This window comes from Muscardinus avellanarius (assembly GCF_963383645.1).
Source record: "Muscardinus avellanarius genome assembly, chromosome: 6".
Lineage (NCBI taxonomy): Eukaryota > Metazoa > Chordata > Mammalia > Rodentia > Gliridae > Muscardinus > Muscardinus avellanarius.
Window position 1 is genome coordinate 25,019,105 of NC_137791.1, and position 18,592 is coordinate 25,037,696.

Genomic DNA, 18,592 nt, shown 5'->3' on the forward strand with positions numbered 1-18,592 from the left:
GCCTCAGCTACTTAGTGAGGCTCTCAGCAACTTAGTGAGACCCTGTTTCCAAATAAAATATAAAATAGGTCTGGAGTATAGCCCAGAGGTAGAAAGGCCCTGGGTTCCACCCCCAGTACCACAAAAAAAAAAAAATTTTTTTTGAACCTCCTCCTGGGTCATTTTCTAAACAAACTTTATTCTGTTTCTACCCATTAGTGTTTATATTGTCCTATTAAAATAAGTAATAAAGACTTCTTTTAGAACAAAAGCAGGCGACTACTAACTTGTAGCTGCTGGTGCTTTTCTTGTCCTGCTTTTTCACTCCCTTTAGAAACGAGTCTAGTGAGGATTAGTATGTTTCCTTGGATTCATTAATTTCCTTTCACCTTTTTTATTTATTTAACTTAGAAAGCATTCTCCTAGGATACCCTTTGTAATTTTAGGAAGAATACATAGCTAGTGAGACCCTGAATCTTAGAAAATAATACATCGCCAGGTGTGGTGGCGCACGCTTGTAATCCCCGCGCTTGGGAGGCGGAGACAAGAGGATCGTGCTGGTTCGGAGCCAACCTCGCTGGCTTAAGAGACCCTGTGTCCAAATACAAAATATAAAATAGGTCTGGGAGTGTAGCCCGGAGGTAGAAGGGCTTCCAGGAACCCCAGTACCACCAAAATAATAATAATAATAATATATAAATAGATCCAAGATATGAAAATCAGGCTGCTCTTTTATAACAGCTGTGGCCTTTGTTAAACGCTCCTGAAAGTCAAGGGTCCAGGTTTCTTCTAAGATCTACAGAGTCAGAAGGTGGAATTTGGGTAAAACTCTAAAATTAGGCCCCTCTCCTGTTGCAGTTCTTTGTTTTTAGTTTCATTGTTATGTCTTTGTAAAATAACAGTGTATATTTAATCATGTTAGTGTGCAACTCCAGATTAATAAGAGAAGACTGGCATTTTCCTAAAAAAGTTAACTTTAAAGGACTTGGTTGGTCTAAAAGAGAAGGTTAGTAGAAGGAAGGAATCTCAGTTTTGTCATCGTGGTGGTGGTAATGGTAGTACTGGAGATTAAACCCAGGAGCATTCTGCCTCCGAGCTACACCTCCAGCCTTTTTTGTTTGTTTGAAACAGGGTCTCACTACCCGAGATTCTCTGTCTCAGCCCCCCAAGTATTGGGATTTTAGACATTTGCCTCACCCCTGCTGGGTTCTCAGTTTTTAAAAGCTTTATTCAAAAGCAGCCCAGGGTCTAGCAATGTAGCTCAGGGTCAGAGCACTTGACTAGCACATACAAGGCCCTGGGTTCAATCCCCAGGACTGCGAGGGAAAAAAAGCATTGCATTCTCAGATTACCTATGGAAGTTTGAATTATTCTTTTGTTAAAATTGAAAAATCTAATTCTCTAGTGCTTAATTCATCATTCATTTTTAGGTACCAAAGGAAGAAATAAAGGAGAGTTTACAAATCTCCAGGGGGTGGCAGCATCCACAAGCGGAAAAATACTCATCGCCGACAGTAACAACCAATGTGTACAGGTAGAGCCCCTCCTTGTATACCTTTAGCTACTAATATTGATAAAATAATATAGTTGTATTTTTTTCCTGCTTTGGATTAAAATGCATAGTATAAGGAAAAGACACTTATATGTATTTATAGACTTTTTAAAATAGTGTTGACATGTTCTGACCTATATAGTACATGAAGCATCATCTTACCTATTTTTTTTTCCTTGGTAATTTCTGTACTAGTTCACATTGCAATAAATATAATTTTTTTTTTACAGATATTTTCCAATGATGGCCAGTTCAAGAGTCGTTTTGGCATCCGAGGACGCTCTCCCGGGCAGCTGCAGCGACCCACAGGAGTAGCCGTACATCCCAGCGGGGACATAATAATTGCAGATTATGATAATAAGTGGGTTAGCATTTTCTCTTCAGATGGAAAGTTTAAGGTAAGATCAACTATCAGTTGGCCACTTAACACTGGAAAGGAAGAACAAGAGATACAAGATGAAATTATTTTTCGTTTTTGAAATCCAATATTTGATTCTTCTGAAAGACATTTGATGTCTAAGTTTTATGAAGCATGAATAACAGTGATAATTTATAAAACTGCTTATGCATATGTTCTTAAGTGTGGCTTTATTTTATAAATCAATTAGTCTGTTGCTTTTTGTATTTTAGACCATGAGATTTAGAGGAAAACAGTTCTTCTCACCTCTATTCAGTTAAAAACAATATCCTGTGTGTGTGTGTGTGTGTGTGTGTGTGTGTGTGTGTGTGTGTGTGTGATACTGAGGGGTGAACTTAGTGAGATTTTATCTCCAAGCTACACCCCAGCCCAATTTTTTATTCTTTTTATTTTGGTGGGTCTAGGGATGGAACCCAGAGGCATTTGACCTCTGAGCTACACCCCTGCCCAGTTTTTTATTCTTAATTTTGAAACAGGGTCTCACTGAGTTGCGGAGGGTCTCACTAAATAGCTGAAGCTGTCCGCGAACCACGATCCTCCAGTCTCAGCCTCCCAAATTCTCGGATTACAAGCGTGCGCCGCCATGCCCGGCTCAGTTTTTTAGTCTTTATTCTGAAACAGGTTCTCACTAAGTTGAGGAGGGCCTCACTAAGTATCTGAGGCTGTCCATGAACAGAGATCCTTCTGTCTCAGGCTCCCAAGTACTGGAATTACAAGCGTGCGCCACCATACCTGGCTCGAAAACAACATTCTTTTGAAAAGGTTACTTCAAAGTTCACAATCCTTAAATTAACCCATGGGTTGTCACTTAAAAAGCACCTTCTGCTTGTTTGAGCCTATAACAGATGGCATGGGATGGGCAGAATTATAAAGCGTGTGTCCCCACCTTTGGGAGAGGTGCAGGGCCATGGAAGAAAAGCAGACAAATGCTTAAGGAAGGAAGGGAACAATTCCAGTCAGCCTCTGTTCAGCGATAACTTGTTTAATACAATCTAAAAATTAAAGAATGTGTTGTAGGATTTGGAAGGAAAAGAAGATGGAGGCTGGCCTTAGGAGAAGTTGCAGATTGAGCTACCTTTGAGGGGTCCCATCATTGAATCTTTTGCTGTCATCCCAGTGTCCTCTTTATGGAAATGTAAAATTGGACTCCATATTAATCAGTATTTTATTGCTGTGACAAAATACTTGAGAAAGTCAACCTAAGAAGAAGAAAGACTTATTTTGACTGACAGTTTTGGAGGTTTTAGTCCACGGTGGCTTGGCCTTGTTGCTTTGGGCCTTTGGTAGCACAGAACATTCCGGCAGGGAAAGCTGCTCATCTCCTGGCTACGGAGAGGCAGAAAAAGAGAAAGGAAGGGGCCAGGGCCCCCAGATCTGCTTCAGTGGTATGCCCCAGTGACCTAACTTCCTCCCAGTAGGCTCCACCTCCTAAAGCTTCCAGTAGTGCCACGGGCATACAAACAACTTTATTTTTTTATTTTTTTATTGGTGTATTGTAGTCATACATCTTAAAAGAGTACAAGATGGTAGAGGCATACATGCACACATCACTCATTTAGCCCTTCCCCAATTCCACTCCAATCCCTCCACCCTTCCTCCTTCTCATGTTTGGCTTAGTGATTGACTTTGATGTGTTTGTGAATGTACATTGGGTACATTAGAGAATTTCCTCTTCCTCTCCCATAACCCTCAGTTAGGTCGCCTTATTTGCTTATCTATGGTTTCTCCTTCTTTGTCTAGAGTTCCTCCTATGACCATTTTTCTCCCTAGTTTCTGCATATTAGGAAGAGCATTCGATTTCTTTCTTTTTGTGATTGACTAATCTCACTTAGCATAATGTTATCCAGTTCCATCCATTTCTCTCTAAATGACATATTTCGTTCTTCTTTATGGCTGAGTAAAATTCCATTGTGTATATATCCCCCAACTGAACTTTTAACACATGGCTTTGGGGGACATTTAGGATCCAAGCCATAACTTCTATTTCTTCAGCAAGTCACCAAAGAGGGCCAGTGGTGATACCACAAATCTCTCTTCTAAGATGTCAAAGAATTAAAAATTGCCCAGTTTTAAATTGTTTTTACAAGATCATAAGATCTTCATCAATGATCTTTTCTTTTCTTGGTACCAGGGTTTAAACCCAAAGGCATTCTTCCTCCAAGTTATACCCCAAGTCTGATTTTATTTTTTATTTGGAAACAGGGTCTCACTAAGTTGCTGAGGCCCTCGCTAAGATACTGAGGCTGGCTTCGAACCTGTGATCCTCTTGTCTCGGCCTCCCAAGTACTGGGATTACAAGTGTGGGCCACCACGCCTGGCTCATCAATGAACTTTTCAAAGGCCAAATGTATTATGCCTCCTCAATTCCCCCTTTCCAGCCTTGTAGAGACATCTGTTTCAGTGGACAGCATGAGTTTTACCTCAAACCAATAAACCCATTGGAATCCCAGCTCTGTGGCTTTCAGAAGCAAATTGTGTAACTTCCTTGAGCCTCAATAGCCTCATATTTAAAATTTGGGTAAAACAAACAAGCAATTTAGCTGGGCTTAGTGACACATACCTATAATCCCAGTACTTGAGAGACTGATCTAAGAAATGTTCCCTTCTGTACCTTTCATATCCCTGTTTGAAAATGAAGTTGGACCAGCTATGCATTGGCTTTGCGACCTCATGTAGGCACCTAGTGGGCATCACTTTTGTCTAGAGGTTGGATATGCTGCTTTACATAACCTGTTCTGGCATCCTGTAGAGGACTTGGAGCTCACTCAGTAGTCTCTGGTCCCAGGGATGTATACCTACTTAAGTCTTTGAATTGTTATGGTCACCTTGTGACTCATGAGATGAGTTGCTTACATAATTTTAACATTAGAGCTTTTCTTTTGTGTGGGGGAGCATATTCTCCATTTTGAAAAATAAAAAGCTGTCATTTAAATTTTTTTAATTTTTTATTATTTTCTTTATTTTGGTGTTGGAGATTGAACCCAAGGCCATTCTACCTCAGAGCTATACCTCCATCCCTTTTTATTTTTTATTTTGAAACAGGATCCCACTAAATTGCTGAGGCTGGCCTCGAACCTGTCATCCTTCAGCCTCAGTTTCCCAAATACTATCCCACTTTTCACTTGAAATTCCATCATACTGCTTTTCAAAGGCTCTTCAGTTTTTTTGTTCCACTAGAAACTTGGTGGTTCAATATAACGATCATATACGCAGAAAGATTTCTTAGCTGGGCAGGGTGGTGCGTACCTATGATGCTGTATGCTAGACCTTGGGAGGCTGAGACAAGACGATCACAGGTTCAAGGACAGGCTCAGCAACTTAGAATGGTCCTCAGCAAATTAGTGAGACCCTATTGCAAAATGTAAAGTAAAATAGAACTCAGAGATAGGATGCCCCTGGATTTAATTCCCTATACACAAAGAAAATGAAAAGAGAGAGAAAGGAAAAAGATCTCTTACATTTTTGTGTCTGTAGCTTCCTCCACTTACTTTTCTTTTGTGTTTTTATGGTCATATTTGTGCTAAGACATACCCAAAGGTGACAACCCTACAAATAATGACGACTCTAAATACATTGACAGCTATTCAGCAACCTCTCAAAAACAGTCACCTCGTTTGGAGGCAACCCAGTTTTTGTTTTAGACTCTGGAAAAATCGCAGTCTACTTATCTATACATTCAGGAGATAATACTGAAATAAGCTTTACATATTGAGGCAGGAGTCTGATGTCAAAGAAGTGTTTCCTTAATTAAGCATTGTGCAGGTTGCAGCCTACCTGTAACAGGCACTCTTCTTTTTTTTTTTTTTTTTTTTTTTTTTGGTGGTACTGGGGTTCCTGGAAGCCCTCCTTCCTCCGGGCTACACTCCCAGACCTATTTTATATTTTTGAAACAGGGTCTCTTACGCCAGCATGGCTGGCTTCGAACCTGCGCGATCCTCCTGTCTCCGCCTCCCAAGCGCGGGGATTACAAGCGTGCGCCACCACGCCCGGCTACAGGCACTCTTCTTGAAAGAGATAGAATCTTGGAGTTGGAATACTATTGGTAACCACTGGAATACACACTAAAGAACACTCTTGCACCTAGAGGGTTTGGGGGATGATAGGGTATCATTTTAACACTACCCTTTTTTATGATAGGTATTGATCAGAACCAAAATGGTAAAAGGATAGCATGTAAAAACACTTTTGTGCTCTAAACAATGTTCATCCAAATGTGAAGCCTGCAAATACACACCAAGAGATTCTTATGTTTCTTCATTGGTGGGACTCAGCAAAATTAAATAGATGAAAGACTTAGCTTTTACACAAACGCGGATTCTTTGTATTTATTCCTAATTCAGGAGTGCAATGACTTATCTCCCCTTTTATTTACCAATTTCCTGGCCCAGTTTTCTTTCCTCTTTACCTTTTTAAACCTTTTTCCTTTCAGTCTTCCCTCCTGACTTGTATCTTCCAGCCCACCTAGGAATATTTCATGGTCAGAACATTACAGAACAAATACAGGAGTGGCCCCTCTGGCCGCCATATTCTAAAGCATCTCATCTCTTTCCTTTTCAATTTGAGGACGTATTTGTTCAGTGAAATGCTCTCACTTAACTGTTTCAAAGCCAGGCTCTGAGATCGTTTTGCTCACTATTCTATGATGGGGACGTGGGCCAGCACAATGTTTTCCTCTCCCTGGGGAGAGTCCAGTGCAGCTGAACGAGGAGGCAGGGCGGGGGTGGAAGGAAAGGACGCTTTGGTTCAACATTTAAGTTGTTTTTGTAATCTGCCCTGGCTGTCATTACATGGTAAAAGGCAAGCAATCCTTTATTTTCTGTTTTCATTCTAGATAATTATCCATTTGGTAGTATGTGTTTGAGTCATTCTAACTCCCAGCCTTCCTAACATTAGGTGGTAATAATGTTAATAACCAGAGTGCCAGCTCTCCTTTTGATCCCGTTGACATGCCTTCCATTCAGACATGAAAAAGCGGCTGCTGTTTCTTTCTGTGCCCTTATGTTAGAGCCTTTTTGATCTTTGGGCTTGATAGCAGAATCAGAATCAGAGGTACACCAGTACTCTCTTGCCAAGAAAACCAACATTGTTTCCTTTCAGAGTAATTGTGTCTCAGTCATTTATAAACCTTAAAGAATAAAGAATCCGCAGGCATAAGGGCTAGGGGGATAGCGCAGAAGTAGAGTACCCCTGGATTCAATTCCTAGTATCAAAAAAGAATAAAGTATCATATTAAGTCTGAATCCCTGCTGTGGGAAAAAAAAGCATCTTTCCCTCTACTAGCAAATTTTTAAAAATATATACGTGGCTCACACTTTATTTCTATCCAGTAGAAAAGAGAAAATTTAAAAACTCTAAAGTAGAAAATATAATTTGGAAGCTTTTAATTTTCAATTTAAAAAGTAATGCATGGCCAGGCATGGTGGTGCACTCTTGAAATCCCAGCATATGGGAGCCTGAAACAAGAAGATGGGAGGTTGGAAGCCGGCTTGGGTGACTTAGTGAGACACTGTCTCAAAATAAATAAATAAATAAATAGATAAACAGATAAATAAGGAAGGAGGGAAGGCAGGCAAGCTGGCAGGCGGGCAGGCTGGGGTGTAGCTCGGTGGTAGAGAGCCGATGGGCTTAATCTCCAGCACTGCAAAATAAATAAAGTTTTCCTATAGACACTAGTAAAAGGTAGTAGATGTGACAAAGACAGTTTGGGGGACAGACGACATTGGGATAGATAAATTCCCGTGCAATCTGCTTGAATGCGCAAGTAGATGGTCACTAACACAAGTGTCTAGCTTGGCGTGTTGTGCTGTGTTTTCAACTCTGACATCCGTGCGCAATTTCTCTACTCGTTCTCACAGACAAAAATCGGATCAGGAAAGCTGATGGGGCCCAAAGGAGTCTCTGTGGATCGCAACGGGCACATCATCGTGGTGGACAACAAAGCCTGCTGCGTGTTTATCTTCCAGCCAAACGGGAAAATAGTCACCAGGTTTGGTAGCCGAGGAAATGGGGACAGGCAGTTTGCAGGTACACTCGATGGTAATATGTGAACCCCCTTTTGATGCTTCTTCTCACTTTGCATGCTGTCGGAGCATGTTGAAGACACCACACTCCAGGGTGTCTGCTGCTGTGGGAGAGGTGCTGGGGATGGAATATGATGAAAAGCCTGGCTAGATGCTTCTGCGACTTCACTAGCAGTAAATTGAACTGCAGTTCGCGTGTGGTTTTTATGGGTGGCAGTTTCCAACACAGAATCCTAAATCTTTGAATATTTCTATTAAAGTATACATGTCAAGTTAAATTTTTTATTTTTTATTTTCTTATTAGTGTGTGTGTGTGTGTGTGTGTGTGTGTGTGTGTGTGATACTGGGGGTGGAACCTATGAGCTTTTCTACTTGTGGGCTATACTCCCTAGTCCTATTTTATATTTTATTTGGAAATAGGGTCTCACTAAGTTGCTGAGAGCCTCACTAAGTAGCTGAGGCTGGCTTCGAACCTGTGCAATCCTCCTGTCTCAGCCTCCCAAACGCGAGAATCACAAGCATGCGCCACCACGCCGGGCTTAAAGTGAAATATTTTTAAAATAAAAGTGTTTGAGGAGCAGTGGAATTACTCCTGTTTCCCATTGCCATAGTTTTATTTCAAAAGAATCTCTGGGTGGGGACTTATTTCACCTTTCTAGGTGATTATGAGAACAGGAGCTGAGGACATCTGCTGGTATTCTGCAGGGAAGGCAGTCTTTAATTTCCCTTTTGGGCGTTTCACTTTGCAATCCCGAACTTCATTTTTTCACATCTGCAAGAAAGAAGCTGAGCACAGTCCATTAGTTTTCTTTCCGGAGGGATGCTTGGGGCATTCAACATTAATTTGCATAGTCTTTCTTTATGCTGTGTCTCCAGTTCTTTGCTCTGCCAGGTTCTGAATGTCACCCAAAATGATCAAGTACGGGTTTTCTGCTCAATTTTTAGGGGGAAAGCATTACATACTGGAGTCTCTTTCCCAATGCTAAGAGTGGCCAGCCTTTTCTCAGTTAGTTGCTGAGGATCCTCAAAACGAGGACCACTTACTCAGAGAAGCAGCAGGTGACTTTCAGATGGTGCTGTGGGAATACCAATGATGCTTACTGCTCCCCCGCCTACTACGGCTGCGGGAGCTCAGCTCGACTTGGGAGAAGTCAGAGTAGAGGATCACAGGGGCCGAGGTGCCTGGAGCCCAAGTTTTGGCCCAATGATCTTCCAAGGACCGGGTCCCTGATTATTTGCTATTTCTTAAATAACTAAGTTAATACATTAAGCGTGTTTTTGTTAAGTAGCTGCTATGTTGCAATTGTTGTTATTATTGTAGTCATCACTGTGTTTTTTCCATCTTTATTGCAGGTCCCCATTTTGCAGCTGTAAATAGCAATAATGAGATTATTGTTACAGATTTCCATAATCATTCCGTCAAGGTACTATTAGCAAATCAGTTATTGTTAACTTTTAACTGTTTTTATGAAGAAATTAGTGTGGGAGAAAATAACATGTAATATTTGCATAGACATATAGGACTTAAAGAAGATAGGTTTCGCTTCTGCATAAAAATGCATGTTTTAATATGAATGTATAGACATTGGCTAGTCAGAGAACGGAACAAAATATAGTGGCAGTAAGCTTCTTACTAAAAGCCGGGCGAGGTGGCGCACACTTGTAATCCCAGCATTTGGTAGGCTGAGCCTGGAGGACCGTGGTTCGTGGACAGCCTCAGCTACTTAGTGAGGCCCTCTGCAACTCAGTGAGACCCGTTTCAAAATAAAGAATTAAAAATTGGGCAGGGGGTGTAGCTCGGAGGTTGAATGCCTCTGGGTTCCATCCCCACACCCACCAAAAGAGAGAGAGAGAGAGAGAGAAAGAGAGAGAGAGAGAGAGAAACAAAGGAAACTGGTATAAAAAAAAAAAGATGACATGAAAATTAAGTTTTAAAAAGCAAGTATTTAGCTGGGCGTGGAGGCACACACTTGTAATCCCAGCATTCAGGAGGCTGGGACCGGAGGATTGCGATTCATGGACAGCCTCAGCTACTACTTAGTGAGGCCCTCTGCAACTCAGTGAGACCCAGTTTCAAAATAAAGAATAAAACATAGGGCAGGGGGTGTAGCTCGGAGGTCAAATGCCCCTGGGTTTCATCCCCAGACCCACAAAGAAAAAAGAAAAGAAAAAAGAAAAAGAAAAAAGAAAATGTTCATACTTGAAATTTAGCTCTTTATTTTAAGGCAGAAAGAATAATATAATGTTACTGAAAATTACAGTTCTACCTACACATACTACCTTGGATTTGTATAGCGTTTTATAATTAATAGTAAGTTTTTCACATAAATCAGTGGTAAGCGGGGGGTGGGGAGAGGAGTGACTTAACAAATGCTAAATCAGGTTTATATAATAACAAGACCCACAAGTGATGTGGGACCTACTTGTTTGTAGATCTATTAGAGGATTTTAGGATTAAACCTGCTCAGAGAGCTATCTTTTAAATCCATAATGTTGGTCAAGTATTTTAACTTAAAACAATTTAAAATTCTTTTCTACAGGTGTTTAATCAAGAAGGTGAATTCATGTTGAAGTTTGGCTCCAATGGAGAAGGAAACGGGCAGTTTAATGCACCCACTGGTGTGGCAGTGGATTCAAATGGAAACATCATTGTGGCCGACTGGGGAAACAGCAGGATCCAGGTACGTTAAAATGTGAATGCACAGGAGTAGAGGATTGGTATTGTTAAAAGTGAAGAATTGAGCTCTGTGTATATTCTGGATATTAGTCCTCTATCAGAGTGATGGCTGGTAAAGATCTTCTCCCATTCTGTAGGCTTCCTCTTTAGGTTTTTGGTGGTTTCCTTTGATGAGAAGAAACTTTTTAGTTTGATGCCATCCCATTTGTTAATTATTGCTTTAGTCTCCTGTGCTTTGGAGGTCTTGTTGGGAAAGTTACTGCCTGTGCCTATATGTTGGAGCGTTGATCGTATGCCCTCCTCTAGTGACTTCACAGTCTCTGATCTAATTTCTAAGTCTTTGATCCATCTCGAGTTGATTCCTGTGCATGGTAAGAAGTAAAGATTCAGACCCAACTGTCTACAAATGGATAGCCAGATTGCACTGGTAAGTCCAGTAGCTTTTTGTGTGTGTAGTACTGGGGTTCCTGGAAGCCCTTCCACCTCCGGGCTACACTCCCAGACCTATTTTTTATATTTTTATTTGGAAACAGGGTCTCTTAAGCCAGCGCTGGCTTCGAACCTGAACGATCCTCCTGTCTCCACCTCCCAAGCGCGGGGATTACAAGCGTGCGCCACCACGCCCGGCTAAGTCCAGTAGCTTTTTGACATCTTTATGAGGACAGTAATGGTCACCAGTTTGAATCTAATATAGGTATCTACTTCTCAGAAACAACATTGAGACCATAAATGTAACAAAGTGTTTTTATTTCTCCAATATACTTACCTTGATTAATTGTCCCAGTGGACATGGAGATTAAAAAAGACATTCTGTGTCTCATGAGAACTATATAAAGGATCTAATATGCTACAGAAGCCCAAAGCTAGGCTGGGCACTAAGTTTATGAGCAGGTCTATAGGACCACACTACTAAGCTGTTTGAGATGTGGCCTTCAGAGCATCTCCTAGTTACCTTGCCTTTACTAACACCACGTGGGTCAACTAAACGGTCGAAGGAATCCTGTTAGGCCCTTGTAAAGGAGAAGTGGAAGGGCCTGTGTTTGTTCTTTTGATTTCATCCTCACAGATGTTTATAAATCAAAAGAAGACCATTGCATATCCAAATGTCTGTGTTGAACCATGAACTTTTCACATTTACCCTTTTGAGAAAAAAGAAATCTCAGCCGGGCGTGGTAGCTCACACTTGAGATCCCAGCATTTGGGAGGTTGAGAGGGGAGGATCTTGGTTGGCAGACAGCCTCAGCTACTTAGTGGGGCCTTTTGCAACTCAGTGAGACCCTGTTTCAAAACAAACAATAAAAAATAGGGCTGGGGGTGTCGCTTGGAGGTAGACTGCCCCTAGGTCCATCCCCGGTACCACAAAAAAAGAAAAGAAAAGAAACCTCGCTTTTTGTCATTGCATTTTGTGACTCAGGATCATTCTTCTGTGGTCTGGTTGCTGATTTTCCTCCCGTAAGGTTGGGCATGACAGGGAGGTGGAAGGCTAGACAGAAAAGCGAGGAAAAGCTCAGCATGAAAAGCAGTTTTCACTCATTTTCCAAGCACTATCCAGTGCCATTCCCACCAGATCCTTGCGGCCACCATAGGGGTTTCACTGAGATCTCCTAGCCAAGGACATCCGTGAGCCATCCGTGCTCCGTGTGGGTGACTCAGAGCATGAAGTGGGAGAGGAGAAAAAGCAAGGTAAGCGTAAGCAGAAAGAAGGATTGCAGAGATGGCAGTGGCCTGGATAAACCTTGGAGGTTTTGTGTTAAAAACATATTCGCATCAGGGCTTTTCAGACTCATATTTCTGACTTATATTTCAGCAGGTTACTGTCACTTCCTCTATAATGTTCTGACTTTATGTTTTTGCAGGTTTTTGATGGGAGTGGCTCGTTTTTGTCCTACATCAACACCTCTGCTGACCCGCTTTACGGCCCCCAAGGCCTGGCCCTGACTTCAGACGGCCATGTTGTGGTTGCAGACTCTGGAAATCACTGTTTCAAAGTCTACCGATACTTACAATAACGGTGGCCAGCCGGGCACCCCCTTACAAAGGTCTTGCACTATGAACTGGAATAGATCTCTCAACACGGGACCAGATTATGACTAGACTTTTCATGCTAGAAGGAACCTTTGGTGAACTTTCCAAGATTATTTCTGAATGTAACAATTTCCTTAAAAACTGCTTATCCAATTTCCAGAATCCACCATTAGGGTTTAAAAAAAAAATGTCTTCTACTGAATCTATAAAAAACTGCGAAGTTTTACACCTGTGAACTATGGCTTATAGGACAGGGATTTGTGTAGTTAAACTAATTTTGCAAATCAAACAAATGTTAAACAAAAAACAGCGTAAAGATATTTGTTAATCCTGTGAATGGTAGCCTTTGTGCAGGGCTTCCAAAAAAAGAAAATCTGTTGTCATTATATACTTTATTTAACCTAGGGAAATGAGGCCTGGGGAATCCTCTAACCTCACTTTTCCAGTGGGTATACTCTTGTGACACTTTTTTGGGGGGAGGTGGAGGGTGGGTGTCAACCTCTACTTGAGGGAAAATTGAGGCTGTCTTGCAAAATCCTCCCCGTTCTGATTCGCAGGCCTCTTAGGTCGAGCACTTGAGAATCAATGCAAACGATCTAACCTTTCTGGGTTTGATCAAAGATCCTGTGTGTTCTTTTCACCTTCTCTTTCCTGCTCACCTCGTATCAGAAAAGAAGGCCCATTTTCAGGGAAACCGGAAATTCCTGATGTTTTGAAAATCATGTTTCAAAAGTAAGGCTGCCTCTTGCTCAAAGAACAGTCCCATTTGCTCCAGATTCATGTACTGGAATGTCACCAAGAAAGGGTCACTTTTTTTTTTTTATGTGCCATGTCTTCACACGTCTTTCCTCTTCCACTTTGTGAAAGCGAAAGCTTTACCTCCTGCAAACTGTCAGCACATGTAGTAGGACACCAGTATCCTAGGACAGAGAGCCATAAGTAGCCCTTTGGAGGACTGATGGTGTCAGCCAAAGGCATGCGGATTGGTTAATGATTTCCCCTTAGAGAGCAAGTGTTACCAAAGTTCTTTTATCTCGAGAGCATTACAGGTAAGGGCATGTTATGGTTATTTATCATTGTTTAATGAATAGTAGAGGCGTTAAGGGACTATGTATACATGATTAGGGTAAGATAGAATGTATAATATATACATACATACATATATATATATCTATATCTATAGCTGAATCTTTGGTGTATTGAAATAGGCAGCACTCTGAAAGACAGAAGCATCGCCCAGACATTCTTCAGCACATTCCTTTACCAATGCAAAGCAAAGCCGTCCTCATGGAGCAAGCCCTAACGCAGGTTAAATTTTTGCCATTTTCCAGGAATGATGGTGGCGGCCAACGTTTAGTGAGAATATGGCCTTCTGTGCTTTCAAAAGAAGAAAAAGGAGGGAAAAAAAATAGGTCAAAGAAAAAGTTGAACTCGCATTACATTTCATTTAAATTAAGTATAAGTGCATTTTGAGAAATGTGAAGAACAGCTTAGTTAATGGTTCATCTGCTATTGATACTGTAAAATCAGATGCAGTCTATTTCCACTGTTTAATTTTCTACTCAGTTCTACCAAATAGGATGTCATGTTAGACGTTTCGGGAATGACTTGGGATCTTTTTCATTGAGAGCACCTTAGAACTGTACTATAAGAAAACACTTCCCATACGTATTATATGAACGTGATGTTTATTGCTTCTTAATTTAAAGGTCAGTCATTCTCTATATAAGACTTTTTAAAATTTAGATGGGAAATTACAGCTATTGCAATTGTCTAACAAATTTATTATACCCAAATAAACTCTGAAAGTTTTTTCAGAAAGAGTGATATTCAGATTTAGTATTTTTTTTTTTTTAGTTAGGTAGAGTTTTAAAGATATTCACGCCAGTCTATGACAAAATTATGAAATTCAATAACATTTCTAGAATGCTAAACTAAGACATTGCTTCTTAATGGCAGTGACATTATTAGTCCTTAGAGTTTTATTTTTTTAATCTTTAATTTTTTTTCTTGGTGCTGAGGGTTGAACCCAGGGTCTTGAAAATATAATCTACTGCTGAGCTACACCTGCAGCCCAAGTGTTCCAATTCCTATTTAGGGAGTGCCTAACAAGTGTCAGGCACTCTTCTAAGCACTGGGAATAGAGTGATAAAACACAAAAATTCCTGTCCCTGTAGACCTTATATTCTGTGTGTGGGAGGGTTTGTTTTGCCATTTACTAATATTCTGCCTAAAGGATAGTCTGGACTCTTGACAGTCCCTAAACTATTTTTTTTTTTTTTTTTGGTGCACTGGGGGTGGAACCCAGAGGCTTTCTACCTCCGGGCTATACTCCCAGACCTATTTTATACTTTATTTGGAAACAGGGTCTCACTAAGTTGCTGAGAGCCTCACTAAGTAGCTGAAGCTGGCTTTGAACCTGTGCGATCCTCCTGTCTCAGCCTCCCAAACGCGGGGATTACAAGCGTGCGCCACCACACCCGGCAGTTCCTGAACTATTTAAGAATTGGTTAAATTAATTTTATTTTCACAACTGAAAATGAATTGCTATTTAGATTCTGTCATAGACTACTGGGTTTTTTGGTTTGGGTTTTTTTGTTGTTGTTGTTGTTGTTTGTTGGTTGGATTTTTTTTTTCTTTTTCTTTTTTTTCTTTTTTGCAACATGGCGGATGGAACCCAGGGACATTCTACCTCTGAGCGACACCCCAGCCCTATTTTTTTATTCTTTATTTTGAAGCAGGGTCTCACTGAATTGCAAAGGGCCTCACTAAGTAGCTGAGGCTGTCCTAAAACCTCAGTCTTCCTGTCTCAGCCTCCCAAATGCTGGGATTACAAGCGTGCGCCACCATGCCCGGCAACTACTGGGCTTTTTTTCTTTTTGTTTTGTAGTGCCGGGGATGGAATCCAGGGCCTTGGGCATACTAGGCAAGTGCTCTTCTACTGAGCGACACCCCCCAGCTCTGGACTGTTAATTTTAAAACCAATACCTGTCAACTTAGAAATTAACGTAAAACTAACCATCCATCATATCAGACTAAATATCTCAATAGCAGACGGCACAAAGCTTAATTTTTTCCTCATGTCAATATTGGCACCAACTGGAAAGAAAGTATAGATAGTTTGACTTGGACCTGTTTTGCTATCCAGTAACTAAAATGTGCTATGGGAACTCCAGGAAACATACTGTTTTTCCCTCCCAAAATATATAATCATTTATATGAAGGTATAGATAACATTTCATACCTGGATATATATGTGCATTTACTGTATTTCTTGGTAAGCATACTGGGGAGGGGAGTGCTGCTGATAAGATACAAATAGACAAGATTTAAATGAAATCTTGTCACATTCTATGGAAAATAGTTTCTGGTCAACTGAGAAGGATCTTAAAATGAGTGGCTTTTTTTTTCTGGGCTACCGTTACTGTTTGATTTCTCTTAGTCAAGTGTATAGGACTTGTCATAGTCATGATACGTAGCACTGACAAGGTTCTCAAATTTCCCCTGGGCACTTATGGCAAAACACTGCCAGTCAGAATTCAAAGGTCAGTGATAATGCATCTTCTCCCAACACAGACCCCCCCTGCTGGACACGGGGAAGTAGGGAGTTACTTGGCCATCCAGAAACACGTAAAGAAAAAGCCTTTATGACAGTTTGCCATTTTAAAAAATGGTGTGTAGTATTTTGATGAAAATTTAGTCCCCGTAACTAACCAAGTCCCCAAGTTTCCTTAATTTACTTTCTGACTAGATTTAAGGCAAATAAATACTCCAGATCCATGCAACTGTTGCACATTTGCTTCCACTACTAAGTATACAGGGTATGTCCTAATGTGGAATTAACTGGAATAGCAGTACATTAGTATCCATAGAGCCTCATACGAGGGGTTGACATCAATGCCTTGGTATCCCTACTGAGTAATCTGGAGGAACTAGCAAATCAACCGCAGGTAACCTGCAGAGTCCTCCAAGTGGAAAAAACCTTTTTGTACACTTGGACTCTACTTCATCCTCTCTGTTCACCAGCTTCTGAAAAGAGAGGAATGTTTTTAGTTGAATACTTTAAGAACAAGGCATTTCCAGGTAGGGTGAAATCGAAGTTATTTGATGCAGACCTTTATCTAATTTTGCTTAAAACTGAAAGTCCTAATACTGTTGCTTTCTGTAAATGTTGCAGGGTTTTAAACTTTACAATTATTTTAATATTTTTGATAACTAGGAATCTAGTATTGCCATAAAGGAAACTAAGTGCCCATTATAAAGATCTGTTTGGTATAAATAAGTTTTGTTTTGTTTTAAATGACAGTAAGCTACAAATCATGATGTTAATCTTAAAAACTTTCTAAAGATGAGTCGTGTGGCAGTGATTGTGTGATCTGTTTGTGGAGAATGTATGAAAGCTATTAATTAATATTCTAGACTAGATTAATAAATCGGCTGTGTTGTTCCAATGAATGTACAGCACTTCCATTAACTTTTGACAGCAACACGGCCTTAAATTCAACTCAATGCTTTTGTTTTATGACACGGGAATGTTCTGTCATTAAGAGTGTTTTCCTTTTTTATTGTTGGGTTTTTTGTTTTGTTTTGTTTTGCAGTGCTGGGGATTGAACCCAGGGCTTCACACAAGCTAGGCAAGCACTCTACCACTGAGCTGCATCCCCGGCCCAACGGACTGTATTCTAATAGAATCCTTTATTTCATTCTCAATTCTATGGCCTTCCAATCCTATGTGTGGATATGAAGGTTTCTGGCTTCCTTCATTTTCTTTTTAGATTTTGTACATTCCATCTTTATCGAGCTGTTTCATATGTTTTATGTATAGAACACTTAAGTCTTGCGCTCTCTGACATTGATACTGATATATTCTCATTTGTTCTTTTATGAATCAAATTGCTGACTGCCTATTTAAAGAAAAAGAATGGACGCTGTGCATCAAAGTGTTTGTATGTTCGTAGTTACATACGTACCACAGTATTTTGGATGCTTTAGTCTACAATAAAACTTTAAATTAATTCTGTCTTGAAACGGGAGAAACAAGACTCATGTTTATCTCTTTACCATGCACAAAATCGCAAATCATTATAATAAAGCTTGTTTTCTCCATTTTCAGGGTGTATGTTTGTTTATTTAACAGGTTGTTTTCCTGAGTGAAGGGGAATAGAGGAACGTTCTAGAATATACAGAAGATAACCGTATCTCAACCAAACCGCTTATATTAGAGGGGGAAAGCTTAATAAAATTGCTATGTTACTAATCATCTGTTAGCATTCAGGACATACCTCAAATAGGAATTTGGGAAATCCCAACACATATGTACAGGATGTATCATTAGAGAGTTAAAAATAGATCCAAATCACTATCCTCATAATCCTTAAAGAATCGCAAGATAGATTCCTTCTGGCAGTCAATGGCAGACACATTTCTAGAAAGGACTTGAGAGGGATCTCACTATAAACATTACCTTTAAGGTCTAGAATTTAATTACACAGTTCATTACAATAGAAATTTCTATATTATTTCAAGCAACTGGTCACTCATTTCAAACATTACTTAAACCATTTAGAGAATACATCTAGACAGTTCCCTGAGGATTCAGACTCTGGAGGAGTCTGATGATAAATATATGTAGATATATTTATCATATATATGTATATGTATATATTATATATCATGTCTTTTCAAAGAAGTTAGTTTCCATGGATTTTCTCAAAATTCAAGAAAACATTTCTTAAGTATAATCTTTATTCATAATGTCAAAGTTGTCTTTTTTTTATTCTTTTTTGGTACTCAGGATTGATTGAACCTAGGGGCATTCTACCTCCAAGCTATACCCCTAGCTCTTTTATTTTTATATTTTGAAATAGTGTCTCTCTAAATTGCTGAGGCTACCCTTGAACCTTTGACCCTCCTGTCTCAGC

The 18,592-nt window shown here is 40.2% G+C and overlaps 1 protein-coding gene across 5 annotated transcripts in view; it reads left to right on the forward strand.

Annotated features, from left to right (window-relative positions):
- TRIM2 (tripartite motif containing 2) overlaps positions 1–12,655 on the forward strand; it is a gene marked incomplete at both ends in the record, with an annotated part of 123,359 nt that extends 110,704 nt beyond the window's left edge. For 4 of the 5 annotated variants that reach the window (XM_080696982.1, XM_080696983.1, XM_080696984.1 and 1 more), the window contains 6 exons: positions 1,410–1,513; positions 1,762–1,929; positions 7,805–7,973; positions 9,323–9,393; positions 10,510–10,650; positions 12,503–12,655. In XM_080696982.1, coding sequence (XP_080553108.1) covers positions 1,410–1,513; positions 1,762–1,929; positions 7,805–7,973; positions 9,323–9,393; positions 10,510–10,650; positions 12,503–12,655 — 806 coding nt within the window. Of the gene's footprint in view, positions 1–1,409; positions 1,514–1,761; positions 1,930–7,804; positions 7,986–9,322; positions 9,394–10,509; positions 10,651–12,502 lie in introns of all 5 variants that reach the window. The other variant, XM_080696981.1, reaches the window with a different exon arrangement.
- Between the last annotated feature and the right edge of the window lie 5,937 nt (positions 12,656–18,592).